The sequence below is a fragment of the Maylandia zebra genome, linkage group LG16 (assembly GCF_041146795.1).
Source record: "Maylandia zebra isolate NMK-2024a linkage group LG16, Mzebra_GT3a, whole genome shotgun sequence".
NCBI classification, from domain to species: Eukaryota; Metazoa; Chordata; class Actinopteri; order Cichliformes; family Cichlidae; genus Maylandia; species Maylandia zebra.
The window spans coordinates 1,837,074-1,856,885 of record NC_135182.1 but is presented as its reverse complement, the minus strand read 5'-3'; the positions used below and the strand labels follow the sequence as shown (position 1 = coordinate 1,856,885).

Sequence of the window (19,812 nt, the reverse complement as noted above, 5' to 3'; positions counted from 1 at the left end):
TTGCACAGTGTGTAGAGGTCACCAACTTTCAGCATCAAATGCTAATGACCTCCAAACTTCATGTGGCACTTCAGATTAGTTCGAGAGCAGTTTGTAGAGAGCTTAATGGAACGGGCTTCCATAGCTAAGCAACTCTGAGGCTTTACATCACCAAACACATCTGATGCAGTTGGGTAAAGCACACCGGCACTGGACTCAGTGGAGACGTGCTCTTTGGAGCGTCGAATCATGCTTCTCCGTCTGGCGATGGATGAATCTGGGTTTGGAAGCTGTCAGGATAATGGCACTTCTGACTTGAGCATGGAGCAAGTTAGATGTGGAAGAACTCTGACTAGCACAGAGTCCTGACCTCAACCCGATAGAAGACCTTCAGGGTGAAATAGCCGGGACCAGACCTTCTTGTCCAACATGTCTGAGCTCTGCTAAACATTGTGGAAAACAATCACTCTCAGAAGAGTGGAAGCTGCTGTTGCTGCAAAGGGTGGGCCATTAAAGCCTTATGGATTAAGAATGTGATGTCACTCCAGTGCATCTACACACGTATGTGGGTGAAACCAGAAACACACATTTTCCTTGAAGAAATAAACATGTAAGTAATAATAAACTTTGGGGCAACAGTCAGATGTCTGCACTTTCCTCACCTTAAGAACTCCAATACCAGTGTCCTGAACTGCAGTGACAGCAGTCCTTGTTCCCGTTGAGTCTGGCACACAAACCAGTTTGTTCTCAGCTGTGGGTTCTGGTTAGAGTGGTGTTCTAGTGTGCAACAGATCTGACTATGAGGCAGAACAAGCTAAACTGTCCCAGCAGCTGCAATCCATCATGGACTGTATGACTGTGAGACTCGAGACTACTCACAGCCATAGGGGACCACTGCAGCACAAATCCAACACGCTCATTAGCAACAACTACAATGTCAAAAAGAGGTCGCAAAATATATCTGATGCACTTGTACAGCCCACCCAAGAGAAAGGCTTCTATAAATGAATTAGCATGGTGCATGTCACATTTGCATAAGTATGCAAAAAACAATGTTTGTCACATGGTTGTACAGATTATTGAAAACCAGAATCCAAAGGATCTGAAGCCACTGCAGGCATGACTGATCCCACTAAAGAGGAAGTCTCTCCTCCTTTAAAGCAACCATGGGACTATCTCTCACCTTCACTCATTTAACCCCCGTCTAAAGATAAAACTCCAGAATGCTGCTGCGAGCACAGAATACATTTACTGAAGTGTCTTCACACAACAGCTTGAAGGGTTAGTGCAGCAACTGCCCGATGGCACCCTGTCATCACAGCCAGTCTCAGTCCGCAGTACTGGCAGCATCCACAAGAGGCTCTGGAGCCCAAATATTTCAATGTTTTTTACACGTGACATCATTTACAGCGAAGTTTCTGGACATTAAAGATGTTTTAAATCCTAAATGTTTTCCAGACAAACAGGTTGTGGAGTGACCACATTACCAAAGTGATCAGCTCTTCACAGATCACAGACGCTGCAGGCACACAGCGGCGTTGTGCTTTGTTTTTGTGTGATGTTTGTCAGCTTCAGCTGCCGCTAACATTCATTTGAGTGAGTAGGTTGGGCGGTTTACCTCAGTGTACGCCTGGGTCACTTGCTCGTAAAGGCTCTGGTGACGGTGAATGGCAATCTCCAACTCCTGCATCTCAGATGGTAACCCGCCCTCGCTGCAGACTTTACACCAGGTCTCCACCTCAGACAGAAACTTATGAATGAAACAGACACAGATGGATTCATACAGTGCGTGCATTCATGAGAAGATTCATTCAACAAAATGATGTTTCTCTGGTTCCTTGACAGTATCAGATATTCTGGGTCAGCTTTGGTCTGTTCCATATAACCATGATCAACGTCCTTTTGTGGCTTACTGTCCGTATGGGAGCGTTTAATCTACCCTTCTCTGCATCACTACAGTAATGCTTCAAACTCTTGATGAAAGTAGAACAGTTTTCTTCATTTTTAAGGTGGTAGTGTTGAGATAAAGTCCTGCAGTTCGGACAAATATTGGGCCTAACATCAGGCAGGTCAAGGTCAGCCAGAGTCCAGATGTGGCAGGACTCAGTGCCTGCTCACATGAGCTATAGCTAGACTAATACTGGTCTGCACGTTTGGGAAATCTCATCAAATCTGCCTCTGAACCAGGTCACCGTCTCAACCAGGGTCAGAGTTGGGAGGCAAATTTCCAAAAATTCTAACATGCTATATATTACAAGATTTTCCAAAGGAGAATTCATGGATAACTTTAAATATAAATATATAAACAGGTGGAAATTCTGCAGAAAGTGCTGAAATGATCCAAATGATGGAAGTGTAAATGATCAACCCACAGAGGCCTGAATTCAAAGAAACGCCAAAAATGATGCAGCAGCCAAGTCCATGCTCAAAATGGTACTCATGGCGTCCTGGACATCTCCTCCCACATCTGGACCAGGGGAATACCAAAGCTCCTGGGATCGCCGTATGGACCAAAACTTAATGTCCCAGATGGTTTAGGTTAGACTATCAATTAGCTCATCCTCCACACCCTGACACCCTGCTCCAGCCTGACAGTGGTTCTGACCCATGTCTAATGCGGGACCCTTTCACATGTGCCACAGTGCTGAGGCTGAACCTGCTCTGACCTGTGAAAAGCACAGGGTGTCTGATATTCCACAGCAAATCCCAGTCATACAGTTAACCAATGCCAGCGAGGCGATGGCTGGTGTGGCACTTTATAAATAAAGCTGAACTGACCTGTGAATCCTTTTTTATTATCTCATTATTTCATCATAGTTTTTTGTTTACATGCATTCTCAACAGCCTCTTTAGAACCGTCTACATGGCTTAAAAGGAAGACCCACTTTATCTCCTCCCTGTTTTTCACACTCTACTCTCACTGTATCCTTTCTGTAGCTTTGCCAGTTTTCTTTCCATTTTTCCTCCTGAGTCAACACGTATCTGCTTTTCTGTTGGAGTCAGTGTCATCCAATCCCTCTCCTGTCCCCACTTCTCTCCCTGTCTTTCATCTCGTGCTTTCTCAAATGTTCTCTTGTAGCTAATGTCAAGGGCCCAGCAGGAATCAAACAGGTTCCATCTGTTGCCATGTCAACCTTCCAAGAATCAGCAGTAGAGCAGTTTGATCTATTAAATATAATCAGACAGCATAAATGTCCCATTTGCATGTTACATTCTAGACATGTGTCTACTGCAGAGAGACTTTTAGATTAGACAGTTACCCGATCAGTCACCAGTAAGAGGTGCAGCTTGTCCTCTGTTACATCGGTTAGAAAGGGTGGCCGACGTCCCCCCTGTGAAGGCTGGGTAAGTGAGTATCTGCTCAGAAACATCTGGGAAGGTTTTCCTGGGATCTCACCTGCTCAGCCTTCTGGTGAAAGACAGATGACATGGCCAGGATGGTGGAGCGTTCGTCAAGTGCAGCAGCAAAGCTTTTCCAGTCCTGATCCAGCTGTCCTGAGATCTGTTTAATCTGAGTGGAGGCGTAGTGGCCGGCCTCCGCCAGACGACTCGCCACCGACATGATTCTGTTGATGTTTACGTAGGCATTCTGGGAAGAAAGAGCCTCCATCAAAAGACTGTTGCTCCAACTGTCAGCAGTTTACACAGAAATTAAACCAGTTGACCTGCCAGTCATTTTTACAACACGATAAATGATAAATGAGGTTTGCAAAGAACTACGAAGGCGTCGTGTACCATGGAGTTCATGGCGAAGTGATTGTGTTGAGTCTGTAGCTCCACAGCGTGCTGGTAACCTCGGCCGATCTCCGTGTGGCTCTGCAGGAACAATTCCTTATTGTGGCTGATCCAGTCAAACATCTGCAGGCAGACCACACAGCAGATCAGTGCAATGATTCACACCACATGTAAACTCGTGATAACACAAAACATTATCAGTAATGCACCGAATCCCTCCAAATCCAAAGTCCCAAAGACTTCAGTGCAGACACAGACATACACAGCTGAGTGTCTACAGTGTGGAAAGTTAAGAAAAAGTTAGCCTACCCTGAAGGATGATGAAGAATTCATCCTTTCACGCAGATACGGGTTGGTTATTGTGCCTCGCGGTAACCACGGCAACCAAGACACAGCCATTTTTCTTGCAGCGTTTTCCACAAAACAGACGCCTCGTCAGGCCTGAATGTTTTCCCGGCCCGACCGCGAGAGCTGAGTGATTCCCGGTGTAAACGGGTCCACACACCCCCACAGTGCCTCGCTGTGACAACACTGATGTGGACAAAAACCTTCTCTTTTTTCTCTGTTTGCTTTACAGTAAATATTTATCTGCATGTGGATTTCTGTATGGAGCAGCAGAGCAAGCCGCCAGTGTCTGTCTGTGTACGAGAGGGGCGCTTTTATGCTCCCATCAACAACACAGCTCTGTTATCAGGAGGCAGAGGTACAAGCTGACAGTAAGATATTATAAACTGTGCCTCCATGAACATAAAAACTGCAGCTTTCGTAGTAATTACTGTATTTTAATGTAGCAGGACCTGCCTGTGAGCCTGTACAACAGTGAGGCCAGTCTTTGTATCCCCATCACCCGAGCAGAATAACAACTAAAGTAAGTCATAATAATCACCTTTGCCTTTGAACAATAGCTACAGTCTGGTCCTGATATGGGAAATGTCCATATATAGCATTTTGGACTGAAACAGGAGTAGCTGTTGTAAACAGGCTGGTATGTTAATGAATGGAATGACGGGAATTCTAACATTCATTCACAATTCCAACTAACTCGGAGAAAGTAAAGCGATGTTGGCTGATTTTCCACTGGAATAACTGCGACTTATTCCTGTGTTTAGAGAAATGCCACAGGCTGATTCATCCAGGCCACAGTGGAGTTTCCCAACACAGTGACTGTACAGATGTAAAGAGCAGCTGCTTGCAGCTGTGCTGAATGAAGTAAATCTTCTGTGATTTTAGGTTATTTTTGTCAAAGTGCCTGAAACTATTTTTAGATGGCAGCGTCTCATTATGACGTGTGACTCAGTACACAGAGGCTCCATCAACAACAGGTCTCCATCACAAAGGGACAGTTTATTCATAGATGTTGAGCTACACTGCCTTTGGTGTTTACACATCATCTACTTCTCAGGACGAGAAGCCCGTTCTATCAGGTACAATCAGAGGTTTTCAGGTTTTAATGGTGATTTACCTTTTACATCACCATGGTAACTTACTGTATACGGCACAGCTCTGGAAGTACATAAGAGAGTACTGACCAATCAGTTCTCTAGTAAACAGCATGACCTAGAAGATGAGGTGACCGGACCTCGGTGTGCAGACAGTAAGAGGGTTTTTAGTCATTGTCTTTCCCGAGTAACTGTGTAAGTCTTGAACTTCATTCATACTCAGATTTCTGCTTCCAAGGAGCTGATCTGTCATTTTTAAAGTGGTGCTTTTTCACTCGTCCTTCTACCTGAACATTTGATTTTTAAGCAACTTCACACAAACTATGAAGCATTCATGCACAACCTCGAGGAATAAAACAGACAATGTAGCATCAGTTTTAGATTGTAGTTTTAGGCATGTTGTTGCTAGCAGCTAGACTATAATCATAAAAAGCATATTTGCACCAACAAGGTGATTCTGAAGAGTTATTAAAGTCCGGCATACCTCAGTATGAAACGCAAGCAAGCGACAAAGTGTGTCCTGAAATTATCTGAGGAAACTTGAAGGCAATTGAAGGTTTGCCAGGCCGAAACAGCAGACGAACAACATATTATCCAGCTGATAACTACCTCAGTGTGAAAACTTAGCCTTATCTTTCAATGTCAAACCCAAAGAAGAAGAAGATAGCCTCGATATGCTGAACTGTGGCTGCAGCTCAGGAGGTAGCACAGGTCAGCTAAGGCTGGTCATTCAATCCCTGGCTGCTCTAGTCTGCAGGTCAGGTATACTAACCCCAGTGCGTTTAACAGAAAGCAGTGCAGGTGAATGAGGCATGCATAACAGCATTGTATCAGAGCTGGTGCACACGCCAGCACAGGCCCCTGATGTCTTTGTACTCATCCCAGCCTCGTCCTTCCTCACACTCTCATCATATTTAGGTGTAACTCACTTTTTCTGCATCCTGTTCAAAGAGGCGCAGCTGGAAGCACTGGTCCAGCTTCAGTTTCCTGACATGCCACATCTGATGGAGATGTTGCCTGGTGGAATGCAGCTTATCCAGCAGACTGGCCACCTGTCAGGAAAAGCACAATGTGTCACATGACAACAGCAAGCTCATCGAGTGTGTCTTACATTTCATTCAGCACATCACTTCTGATCTGAATGTGATGGCAGATTTTCTTTGGATTGAACCAACAGTTCATTACGTCTGTCTTTTACACTGCTGTGTTACTGCTGTGTTTAGTACTGCAGGTGCACAAGTGGGGAACAAAACAGCACCTGCATGTGTATAATTCCACAGTTTAGCCTCACCTTCTCACTCGCATGCCATTGGCCGGTTTGATATTGCCTTGATGATCCTCTTTAATCCAAAACGTAAAGCACAGATTTAAATATGAAAGATGTCTCACACTCATACATCAATGTAAATGCTGCTCACGCAGGCAATGCACATGTACTTCATGTGCTTAATGCAAACAAGTTCTGCACTCAAATTTTCCCTGTGGAGTCCTTTGGCTAATGAGCTAATATGCAGCCAGCACTTGTCAGATAATGAGGGTTGCTAACGAGCTGGCTAATGAGAAAAAATAAGGCTGTGGACTGAATCTTGTGTTATGATACCATGTGCTTTAAGCATTCAGCAGCTGGAAGGATGTGAGTTTCATTTAGTTATGAACAAAATAATCATCTAGACTCAGTTCACTTTTATCTATAGCACCAAATCACAACAACAGTGGCCTCAAAGCGGTCAACGTTACTGGTCATGTACGATGTGGGCCCTGATTATGTAGGCATGAAAGTATACCTGCAGGTTTGCAGTTAATATTCCAGTAAGTACTCTTATATAAGGCCAAAAGCATCTGCAAGCATCATGCATGGATGCATTAGTATCTGAATGTGCCACAGCAATTCTCATGTCTAGGTTCAAAGTTTTGTTTGCATCAGAAAGTATAGATAAACCACAACAGAAGCTACTATTCTTGTTTGGGGCCAGCCTGTGTTAACCTTAGCTTAAATAAAAAAGTGTATGCTGGGAGATCTTTGCTGGGCTGGACGTTGCTTACCTTGGGCACAAGGCTCTGAAAGTCAGCTGAGCCTGAGATGCAGTTTCTCCCTGAAAAGCCATCACTCGATCTGATACACTGGAGCAGCCTCTGGCCTTCCTGGTCTAATTCCTCCACTGGAGCCTTTAGCACCTGCAGGAGAGTAGCTTCAGTGGCTTTGCACAGTTCAAGCCTCTCATTAATAGTAGGAGAACACTGAATTGTGCTGGCTTTAGCACAGCTCGATCTAGAGCGATAACAAAGTCTCTGACTGTGTCTGCACCTGTACTGATAGTGACTCACCTTTTTCTTAAGCTGGGTGTGTTCCTCTATCAGTCGCCGAGAGCCTTCCACATCTGCAGGAAAGTCCTTCTTGGACAGGAGCTCCTGCAGAAGACAGGAAACACTGGTCATATCGGCCATAGCAGTTACTCCCATTCTTTGAGCCTTTGCTGCCCCCACCTGCAGATCCTCCAGTCTGGACAGCAGATGAACAGCATTGGACATGAACTCCTCCAATGACACCCTGAGATCCATCCACTCCTCGTGGTTGTAGTCCAGCGAGCCTTCAAAGTCGTCTGTGAGCTGGGAGGGATCCACTAGCTTGGCAAGACCTTCAACTGACACCATGTTGGTCTGTTCACACAGACACAGGTTAGACGTGAGTTCTGACTACCTGCGGTGCTTCATGTGCTTACTACAGTGTAGTGACTGCAGCGTCTGTGCCACATATATAAATACATGCGTAAATCATGATGGCAGCTTGTGGAAATCAAAGATGCCTGAAAGTATTATTAGTTATTATCAGTTTGCCACACAAATAGCATTACAGCACTAATCTCTAATCATCTTACTGTTAATAAGGTTTCCTTTGAACGTGTTTTGGGTAAAACACACAAAGCCCACTGACCTCAAAAGAGAACTTTGCACTCCCGAAGTTCGTCTTCTGTTTCTGCCAAAAGTTGTCGGGCTTAATGATGAGAGCCACACAGATCTCAGCTGGGAAAGACTCCTGCAGCGTCTTGAGCAGAGGCTTAATCAGCTCCCACTTTGAACCTCGCATGTCAATGATGACAGTGAAGCCACGTTTGCATACGTCCTCGCTGACGGGACACAGACAAACAAGATGAGGAGGCAGAAGAGGCTCAGAGGAAATGATTAGTATCCCTGTTATACGAGACTTAAAGTGAACCAGACAATGCAGTTGTCTGCTACAGACCAATGTCTCAAAACCATCAGGTCCATTTGTGGTTGCCCCACAGACGGGGAGCGCCTGAGGCGGCAGCCTTGTTTCACTGGTGTCGTCAGCAGTCTGAATATGTTTGATATTTAAAGGAAACTTTCAGAGGGACATTTAGCAGAAGACGTCAATCTTATTCTGCTCTGCTGTGGCCTGTAAGTGACAGTCACACTGCAGGTAAAACATAAGTGCAATCCCATCAGATAATCTGGATGATATATTCCAGCATGGACGTGTTTGACGTTCTGAGCAGGTAAACTGTTTTCTGTTTGCAGAAGAAACTAAACACGCTGCAATAAAAGAAGAAGCTGCAGCGGGGGGCTCTGCAGGAATGAAACGTACTGTTTCTACGAGGAACATTATGTTTCCAGCTGAAACACAAGTAAGCAGGAATCAGGGGGAGCTGTACTTTAATATTGAGGTAACAAAGTGGCAGTTTTCAGTGTTTTCCTTTCTTTCAGTGCAACCAGATGTGTGCATGTATCTACCTCTAGCACAGCACATCCACATGCAGGCGTTTGTTGAGCACAGCTCAAGTGCTGGACGATGGCTTCTTGAAGCTGACAGTTGAGAAGATTTCTCCCAGTCAGAGCCATAAACAGACAGAAACTCAAGCAGTTCAGTGCCTGACTCAGAGGAACTGCAGCATAACAACTGAACTGAACCCAAACTGCCACAACTCAGTGCCTAAAATTCAGTTACTGCAGCTGATTCGAGTGCCACAGCTCCACCTTCAGTAACATGCAGAGTCTATTAATACAAAGTCAGTTCATCCATTATAACCTGCAGACAGACCCCGTCACCCTGGAAACAGCAGTTCGATTAGCAAAAGTGGGTAAATGCATTTATGTGTGCATTAGTCTCTGACAGTACAGATTATTGTCAAAGGCCCTGGTTGCAAACTTTCTATAACACGTCACCACCGTGTCACATTTCCTTCTTCAGCAGTCGTCTCTAAACACAAACTGGCCGCCCTTTATCCTCGGGCTCACTCACATGTGACGGATGTGTTTGGGGTCCATTCTGAAGAGTCTCAGCTACACGCAGGACGGCATAAAGCCACTCTCACTGCAGTCCTCTACTGTCACATGGTCTGATCTACCACCACCCATTGGGCTGAAGCATCATCTTGACAAACCTCTCAAATTCTGGCATCAGTCTGGAAATGACCCGGCAGTGGTCTCGGCCCTTTGCACAGCTATTTTTACTTTACATTTTGAATTCCTCTGTGCACAACTCAGTGAAATGTGGGTCTCGAATAAGTTAAATCAAATCATTTCGATCAAGTTTGTGCAGATATTTACCAGATCAGTCAGACGGCTGAATGATGCTTAACACTGTCAGCACACTGTATCTGAACAGGCAGCATTTTATATTATGTGTGTTTACAACATTTCACTGTATAACTCAGTTATTTTACTCAAGCTTTCATCCTGATACGTTTTACATTTAAAATGATTCTGGACAAACTTTAGATCCATCCATCCATCAGCTTCCGCTTCTCCTTTTCAGGGTCGCGGGGGGCGCTGGAGCCTATCCCCGCTGTCACAGGGCGAGAGGCGGGGTCCACCCTGGACAGGTCTGTCGCAGGGCCAACACACAGGGACAGACAACCAGTCGCACTCACACCTACGGGCAATTTGGATTAATCAACTAACCTATCCCCACGAGCTGCATGTCTTTGGATGATAAATAAATTCATGCACCCCACAACTGCTAAAAAGAGACTGCAATTTAATTTTAGCTTTAAAAATCACCTGCTAAAAAAAACTACTACTAACTGAACATATTTTAACTGGATTTTTTTCCTGTGGTCGTCTAAATGCTGCCTGCCCCACAGTTTGAGAACCGCTGCTTTAAATCAACTTAAACTGAAACGATATTAAAAACTATGAGACCAAAACGAAAACGTTCCTGTGTGCAGAATGACTGGGGCAGGCCTGTGCCTAATATTTCGACTGCTTTCCTTGTAACACCCTCAGACTGTGTGAGTGCTCACAGACCGGCTCTTGTGTGCTGCAAACACTGCAGCTTTCATGCTGATGCAAATTAAACACTGGTCTACGCCTGCTGTTGTAACAGACTACAAGGAAGCACTTAATTGCTTAAATGTCCACTCCAGCCTTCACTGCTTCCTTAAGTGCCCGTCACACTTGAGTCTAACTAAATGTCCTAATAGAGCGGCTAGTAGAAAGACAACAGATGATACCTCTAACGTGAAAATGAAGGCAGGTGTGTGTGTGTGTGTGTGTGTGTGTGATGGCATTGTGAGTACCTGGGGACAGTAGACAGGTAGGTTACCAGCCTCCTCAGGTCCTCGGGTTTTATTCGGTCATGGTTGCTCCTGGCAGGAAATGTCAGAATTGGTCCTCCTCGTTTATCTCGTCCACCTGCAAGTAGATGCACAAGAAAAACCTTAAAGCCAAAACACACGTGTTCAGGCAGGTAATCCAGGGTGAGTTTACATCTACATGTGAATCAGTGGAATGACGTCCAGCGACACTTAAAGTGTAACTAAAGTGTTACCACTTTGTTAAGTGACCACAAAAAAAATAGCTATGAAAAAAAAATGGACCTTCACAAATAAACCAGCTGACCAATTAACATTTAACGAGGTGGTATTGGCTGATTGGTTAAGCCACAAACCGAATAGGTTCTGGACTGAACCACTACAGGTTAAAAGGGGAGACAGTCAACATGTGCTCATCCCACAAGCTGCGACACATCCTGCTGGTCATCAGCAGGGGCTGCAGACGTGTTGAGCAGCAACGCTGCCCTCAACAGTTCTGTTGTTCAGGTGTCGCACAGTTTTCTTCTCAGTGTCTTTTTAACATTGTTGGAATGGATCAGAGGTTTTCAAAATAAAAGCAGGGAACAGTGAAGCACATGGTCATCTTCCAAACTTCCAACGTTAGATTGCTTGTTAAACTATGTGTAGGAGAGTGTGCCGGCCACACTGGTGTGTTGTTTGGATGTTTGCTTTGGCAGTGAATGAGCTCTAAGGGCAGAGGAGAGACGTTCCCATGGTGTGAATAGATTGGATGCCTTTCCTGCCTCAGGATGTGCGTGAGTCCAATGAGCTTTTCACGTGTGCAGATATGTGAGTAATAATATACTCGACTATATTCTAAACAGGACTGTGGACAGTCCACGGGACGTTCTTACTGGTCCTTTTCCTTATGACTGAAAAAAATCCCATCTTTTTGTCTTCAACATGAAAAGATTATATAAATTTCAAAACATTCTTAACTATCAAACAATGTTACTAAACATGAAGAATAGCTCCTAATGCTTCAAACACCTCTGTGTTCGTCCTGCATGGCCATGGTGGTGGGGACAGGCTCTTTGCTGTAGGACACTCAGGGGGCTGATGTAAAGTTCTCCTGAAACAGACTGGAGGGTTGTGGATTTAACGCCAACAACACTGACTGACACTCACCTGACACAAAGGCAACTTTCTCCTTTAAAATCGGAAGAACATCAGAGGCCTTGATGCCTTCAGTCCTGAAGGGCCCTGGAGAGATGCAGGGAGAGAGAATATCAGCATGAATCTCACCATTGGATCACCGTTCCTAGGAGACACACCAACACTGTAATCTGTTACGGTTACATCACTATAAGCATTTCACATCTTAATAACTCTTCAGTAGATGTAGAGCAGAAGTAACTTAAGTTAACACACACAACATTAATAACAGCAAGTCAGCAGAATCCATAGAAAGGGGAGAGGGAGGGATCATTTAAAACACCTTCACTCTGTTTGAGAGAAAGACCTTTACAATCACTTCACAGTACATCGTCCCCTCGCTCTTATTGTGCTTTTCACCTTCTGTCCTTGATATTAATCAGCTGCATCTCCCCTAAACACCGTGGAACAGTGAGTGTGATGGTGACGACACAGCGTGACACATCCATGTGTAAACGTAATAGTAACCCACTGAGGCCTGGAAGCCAGAGGTCGCCCATAAACAGGAACAGACCAATTAGCTTTAACGATTTGTGTCACTAAAGGTTAACTATGTAATTGATCGGTTTTATGCCTGCGGTGTGTCAACAGCATTGATTAAACTTGTAAAGTTCTAGTTCCTTACTGATATTCACATGTGCTTATAAATTTACATCTTTGTAGTTTCCTTGGCTGCCAATGATTTAAAGTCTCCATGTGAGAGATTCATGACATTTGTTTCAGCTCTACAGTTTCTATAATCTCCTCTGAAAACTTTCATTTCAGACTTATTCCAAACTTTTTACAGATGCTTTTTTAAATTGCAGTAATTTATTAATAATAAATTATAATTACCATTTCATTGTTTGTTAGCAGTAAATTCTATCTTGTCTATTTTGTAAATCTGGGTCATATCAAACATGACTAATGACTCGTGTTTGTTTCAGCCAACGAGCACGTGGTCTCACAGTCCTTCGTGCACGTGGTTTTGGCAGCTCCAGCCATGTTTTTATCGTCTATGATGCAGACAGACTGTATGCTTACTTTACCTTTTGTGTCTTTATCAGGATCAATAAGACTTTCTCCTTCTTTCCAGTTACTGGGAATGTAAGTTGTAAAACAAAGATCCAGTTTAAGCAAGCGTAACCATGAGTGTGCACTAATCACCTCACCAGGTAAGATTGTTCCTGGTTTTACTTTAACATCTTCAGTCTTTATATTGTTTGTTTTTATACTTTAAACAGAATCAGGAGGCTGAACAAATACATCAGCTGGCATGACGTTTGCACCTTTTGTGTAAAATAAATAAATGCACTCAGATTACTAAGACTGGGGTGTGTCAGCTTCATCATAGCAGGCTAACAGGCTCGTACTAAGCTGGCAGAAATGCTGCGTTAAGAAGATTACACAACATGTCCGTGAAAGGGCATTACTGCTATGTTAGACAGTTTAGTTTAATAGAGTGTCTGTTTTTATTAAGAGTGCTTAGCAGTAACAGAAGCAGTGATAGGCTGTGTGGTTATGGCTAATTAGTCGGCTTAAGGCAAGCTGGTCTACTGAAAACTACGATTTCAATGTGTCAGATAGATAAACATGTACGGAGGACCAAACAAGAACACCACGTGATTTCCAAATACTGACAGACTGTTAGCATCGCAGACAGTGTTAGCCACTGATATTATAAATAAGCTTCTTTTCCACAACACATGGGTGTTTGTAACTTAGAGGAAACATAGATGTGTCAAACAATAACCTTATACAGGTGATCACGTCAAGAAACAACTTGGCCAAGTTCTGTGAAGCTGAATGTCCTGTAATGAAGTCAGACCAAAACAGATGACTCTGGATTTATGTCTTTATATTCACAGGACTGGAACAGAAAAATAGGTTGTGCTCCAGGAAACGAGGCAAAGAAGAGAGAGAAGCGAGTGTGCTGCCAAGATCAGCAGCGTTTTCTTCAGACCGTTAAACATACAGCAGAGGAAGCCAGTGTGTGTAAGGACGTAACACTCATCTGTCCTTCTGAGGGGAAACACACAGGAACCTGTCAAATGTGCTGATGCTTTTCACTTTTCTTATGGGAGGAGATTTTGATCATTTGCTGAGCACATGATGGTGAGCGAGGGTTTCTTCGTCCGAGCAATCAAACAACCTTAGACACCTGTGATGGACGTCTTTACACAGAGCTGGCCCAACATTTATGTTCATGGTTACGTGATTATTTTTATGTAACACTTTCTCTTTTTGTTTCTTATCTTGCTTTAGTAAAAACTTTCAGACGGACAAATGTGACACGAGTGTCGAGTAACAACGTCCAACGTTGTTTGACATATAATTTGTGTAAATGATGATGTTTGCATTTTCTTAAACCTCTGTGCTGAATTAACTAAAGCATTGCTGTAAACTGAGTACATATGTGTGTTCATTTCTAAGTGATGTTTTTAGGATGTCCAGCAGACATGTGTGGGTTTAGGTCGGGGGTGATGTAGCTTGGCGTGTTTTTGGAGACATGATCACAAGATTACCTGACTGGTGGTATGCACGTGTGAGATGTCTAACCAGGAATCCCTAATTCAGAATCAGCATACTTTATTAATCGCTAAGGAAATGATGTGGCTTACAGTCGCTCCAAGACAGCAACAGTAACAGACTGAGCTGACTGCATAATACAATATGTTACAGATTTAACAGATAGCAGTAATCTATACAAATCACTCAATAATAAACATCAAATCAAATCAAATCACTTTTATTGTCACATCACATGTGCAGGCACACTGGCACAGCACATGCGAGTGAAATTCTTGTGTGCGAGCCCCACAAGCAACAGAGATGTGCAAACACAACAACACAAACGAGCAAAATACAAGAATGGCCAACCTGAAACTAATAAATATATGTACAATATATAATAGTGTATGCATTTCTGGATGTGTATACTAAATATTTTCCTACGTGTGTGTGTGTGTGTGTGTGTGTGTGTGTGTGTGTGTGTGTGTGTGTGTGTGTATGCACATTTTTACAAATTAAATAGTAAAAAAAAAATAATAATAATAATAATAATAATAATAATAAAATATATAAAATATACAGAGTTGAATATGTGCAAAACAGTGGCATTTATATACAGTATGGAGTGCATAATGTTGAAGTTCCAGTAGTGAAGCTGAGGTGTCTATGACGTGTTCAGCAGTCTGATGGCCTGATGGAAAAAGCTGTCTCTCAGTCTGCTGGTACGGGACCGGATGCTGCAGAACCTCCTTCCTGATGGAAGCAGTCTGAACAGTTTATGGCTGGGGTGACTGGAGTCCTTGATGATCCTCCCCGCTTTCCTCAGGCAGCGCTTCCTGTAGATGTCTTGGAGGGAGGGAAGCTCACCTCCAATTATCCGTTCAGAGCACCGCACTACTCGCTGGAGAGCTTTGCAGTTGTAGGCGGTGCTGTTGCCATACCAGGTGGTGATGCATCCAGTGAGGATGCTCTCAATGGCACAGTGATAGAAGGTCCTGAGGATGCGGGGGCTCATGCCGAATCTTTTCAGTCTCCTGAGAAAGAAGAGGCGCTGCTGCGCCTTCTTCACTGTTTTGTTTGTGTGTACTGACCACGTAAGATCCTCAGCCAGATGTACTCCAAGGAACCGGAAGGAAATATTCAATATGAATATTACAGAGGTGAGAATATATATGACTGACATTGACTCTAACCTGTGAACTTTGTCATTTGCTGTGTTACTGTAGAGCGTGTGCAGAAAGGTGTAACTATTGCAGTGTGTTAGATGGAGTTTACAGGGAGATGACCACAGTCAGGAATGATTTCCTGTGTCATTCAGTGGTGCATTGTGGGTAATCTCAGTCTGTCACTGAGCGTGCTCTTGAGCTGTTATATGGCCTAATCTTACCAAATATTTGTGCAAACGTTTGCATGAACACTGTGTCTCTGCCTCGCTGTGATCTAATAAAAATTATGGTTTGCAGAACAGTGTGTGGACGCTACAACCCCCCCCCCCCCCCCCCCCCCCCCCAAACAAAGGTATTAAAATGAGAATGTAAAAAAACAAAAACAAAATTTTGCTGAAACAAACATGCCTTAGTTATTCAGATGTACTCCGTGCTTTGGCTGTCATACTATCATGTATTCTGGCTCTTCTGTAACTGCTGACACACACACACACACACACACACACACACACACACACACACACACACACACACTAATACTATCTAACACTAATTGTATCACTTAAACCTGAATGGCTGAAGACTGCGACTGTGCAACAAATGAATGAAGTTTGCTAATAATAGTTATAATAATATAGATTTTGTAATTTCCTACTGAAAGTATCTAAAACAGACTAATAGCCTATTTCTTCAGCCTGAGAGTTCAACTCCACAGCTGTGCACAGCACTGTCGTTCTTATCCCTTTGCCAGCAGGACCCAAAGATCGGGGCTCACTTCACAACTGCAGCGAGCTTTTATTGTGAAATAACTAAAACTCACAGTTTGAGTAGTGCACCCAGCCTTAACTGTCATTACTGTGCTCATGTTAGCAGAAGCTTGCCCCTTGAGTTGGATCATCGTGTGTTATTTTGAACTACTTTGGATAAGCGTAGTTAACAAAGAACAAACTCTATGGCTGCTGCATTGCAAAGCAATACCTAATGTATGTAATTGCCTAAACTGCTGAAAAATGAGCACATGAAGGCAAAGAAAAACAATGCAGCAGTTGTGAACATGAATCTTCCACTCAGCTGTCTATAAAAGCGAGCGTGTGCAGCGAGTCAGCCTATCCAGCAGGCTCACAGAGACACACTGAAATCACCAATGCAATTAGACAGCACCTTAGACAAAAGATGTTATCCTCTGCGGCAGTTACTTTTTCAAAAGTAGCAACGACGTATGTACAAAAAGATGGGGAAAGAGAGACAGCTGCCAAGTACTGTGGTACAGTCCAATCCATCATGGAGGTACACTGGATGTGTTTCTTCTTCTATTCGGTGAATACGGACTTTATTTTGTGCATAAAACCAGTACATACTCAGCATCTTCTCTCTTTCTTTGGCCACATTCACCCATTTGTTTTTTATCCTGTGCCGTGAAACACTTTTGGGCAATGTGTTGGAGATTTATGCTGAATTCAAGGCAACAGATAATGAGCACAGCTACCACAGTGTCCTGCAGCAACGCGACACACTCTGGTTTGAACTTACTGGGACCATCAGAGCATGAAATTCAAACCAAAAGCTCTGCCCCAGGCTCTTAGGACTGGGTTTTGTTTCAACCAAGAGCTAAATACACACGTTTTCAGGAACTAGAAGTTGTTACATGTTTAATTAAGTCTCATATATTTTGGTTTTTGTTTTGGAAGCTTTTCTATGCAGGTGTTCCAAAAAGACAAAGATGATGACCAAAGAGTGTGACCTTGTACTATGTTGTTCATGTCACTATCAGTCTGAGTAGGTGCAGAACAACAAGTGTGAAAATGAACCATAAGTGTCGGGCATGGTTGGTTTGATGGTGGCTCGTCTTCATGCTTTCAGTCTGTCACACACCTTTAATCTAACGTGAGTTTTCCTCATCTCATGTCATTCTATGGTAGTGACACAGCTGTGGTTACAGAAGCATGTGGCTGTTTAATATGCATTTATGTGTGCATGTGTGCGTCCTTACAGTTACACTGAAATTATCCAGAAACCACCTGAAACATTTGCTAGCTGCTACTAATGGAAGAAGATGTGTGCGTTGTGTTTAAGTTAAGTGAACTGAAATTTCAATTTGAAGGGCAGGCACAGCACAACAAAGTAGGGCTGTTCGATATAACGATATATATCAGATGACAATATAAAAACGTCTATCGTTTCATTTTACACTATCATTTGTTTCGTGGTGTCGCAAAATAAACTGTTTACAGCAATATTTTTCATGTTCTGATGTCACTGTAGTTATTATTAATTGCGTAAAGTTCAATCTTTCTCTTATATTTAATATAACCACACTACGGACGGACAAGCGACTGTTTTGTTAATGGGTTGTCGTTAGCAACAGCGACGGTAACACCATTGCGTGTCCGCTTGTTTATGTTCCACATAAACCTTTCACAATAAAGCTCAAGATCCTGTTGAGACTTTTCAAAATAAACTGAATCACCTGAAAGATGCAGATTATTTACGGATGAGAAGTAAAAAACGAGACGGCGGCCGTTACAACTTATGTCAAAAAATGTATCGTTTCATGCGTCGGTTAAAACACTCGACTCCAGCTACACGACGCCCAGCAGGAAACACTTCACCTGCCCGAGATTCACAGAATTGACAGAAAATGTTACATTTTTGTGATTTATATCGTTATCGGACGATAGATGTTTTATATCGGGATATGAGATTTTGGTCATCCCTACAACAAAGTCTGCATTTAAAAAAGGACTGTATTGAATTAATATACGAACCTTGGCAAAAACTCAAACGTTGATGAAGGGTACTCAGCTTCAGATAGAACAAGATACAAAGCATTGAAACACATTAAGACAAACTTAATGAACATTTGGACCCAGAAGCAGGGTTCATCATCACTTAACAACCGGATTAGAGGAAACTGACCAACACCCCCCATGCACACACACACACACACACACACACACTTTTTCAAAGCATTCTGTTGCTGCTGCCAAAATTTATGGATTAAACTTGGAAGGCTATGTTGGTGATAATTGCTCATCTGGCAAGATGCTAATTTGTGACTGTGACTCCACCTTTCATTAAAAAGGCACCCACTTCAGGGCTGGGCGATATGGCCTGAAATCCATATTGCAGCATAATGTGAAGAATGTGCGGTAATGATATATATTGCCATATATTCTTTTCTTCTGTATACCGTATCTTCAGGTCCCAAAAGTCACACAAACACTGCAGCATCACTGAGAGTTAAAAACTGTCTAAATTCTTTCATCTTTAATAAAATGATCAGCGTTGCTGCTTTACCAGGTGTAACTATGAAGTTTAACATCCAGGCATCCATGAAAACAGGATTTATTAAATATAACAGAGTTAGAAGTTAGCAGGAAGTTAGCTCGCTAGCTTCCACCTAAACTTGATATAGCATGTTCTGACTGAGAGATTTCTGAAAAATTCAAACGTACAGCTCTGCTATCACTTCCAGCATAAATGAAGACAGAAAACTAAACAGCAGTGACGTTTGTAGGGTTACTGAAGTTGGGCTAGCTGCTATATAATGATGTGCTATGTGACCGCTAGCAAAACAGCTATGTTAGCATAACATAAACACAGTGAAGCTGGAGGATGAACGCTAACTTTTTTCCACTCGATAAAAGTTAACGTGAGGGATTCTGATGGTTAGGCACAAATGCAATCGCATGGCAGGATGCTGTAAACAGACCAAACTCCAGTCAGGAGAACAACTGAGATAATTCATCCACAATACAAAGTTAGTCATTAATATACTGCAACAACATGGGAATAGAGCCGCTGTGAGAGAATTCAACATTAAGGAATCAATGTTACGGAAGTGGAGGAAGCGCAGTTTTTGGCTTTCCTCATATTCCAAAACGTGCTTCGTCTCTTCCCTATTACTGTCGTGTGGCATATTTTGCAGATGATGTTTTGCTGCTTAACATCTGACTGCTTAAACCCAAACCAGGTGCATATGACTGACGTTGCACCGGTCTTCTTTATGAGCGCCTCCTCCTCCTCCCCACATGTTAGCTCAATGCTTGCAGCCGCTGCGATGCTTTCGATCAAAACAGGCTCAACTTGATGACACCATCAACATGCGCTACCACTACCGTTTACGGTTTATACCAGCGGTCTCCACCCTTTTTTGCGCCACGGACCGGTTTATGCCCGACAATATTTTCACGAACCGGCCTTTAAGGTGTCGCGGATAAATACAACAAAATAAAACCAGTACTGGTACCGAAAAAAGAAGATTTATTCATAACA

At 43.2% G+C, this 19,812-nt stretch overlaps 1 protein-coding gene across 4 annotated transcripts in view; it reads right to left on the bottom strand.

Moving 5' to 3' along the window:
• The window catches only part of kalrna (kalirin RhoGEF kinase a), a 147,866-nt gene that overhangs the window by 92,172 nt on the left and 35,882 nt on the right, over positions 1-19,812 (bottom strand). For all 4 annotated transcript variants that reach the window (XM_076875398.1, XM_076875397.1, XM_076875399.1 and 1 more), the window contains exons 2-11: positions 11,855-11,929; positions 10,691-10,805; positions 8,086-8,278; positions 7,638-7,811; positions 7,479-7,562; positions 7,197-7,328; positions 6,083-6,205; positions 3,715-3,837; positions 3,377-3,568; positions 1,598-1,729 (exon numbers count right to left, since the gene is read on the bottom strand). In XM_076875398.1, the coding sequence (XP_076731513.1) occupies positions 1,598-1,729; positions 3,377-3,568; positions 3,715-3,837; positions 6,083-6,205; positions 7,197-7,328; positions 7,479-7,562; positions 7,638-7,811; positions 8,086-8,278; positions 10,691-10,805; positions 11,855-11,929 (1,343 nt within the window). The remainder of the gene's footprint in view (positions 1-1,597; positions 1,730-3,376; positions 3,569-3,714; positions 3,838-6,082; positions 6,206-7,196; positions 7,329-7,478; positions 7,563-7,637; positions 7,812-8,085; positions 8,279-10,690; positions 10,806-11,854; positions 11,930-19,812) is intronic.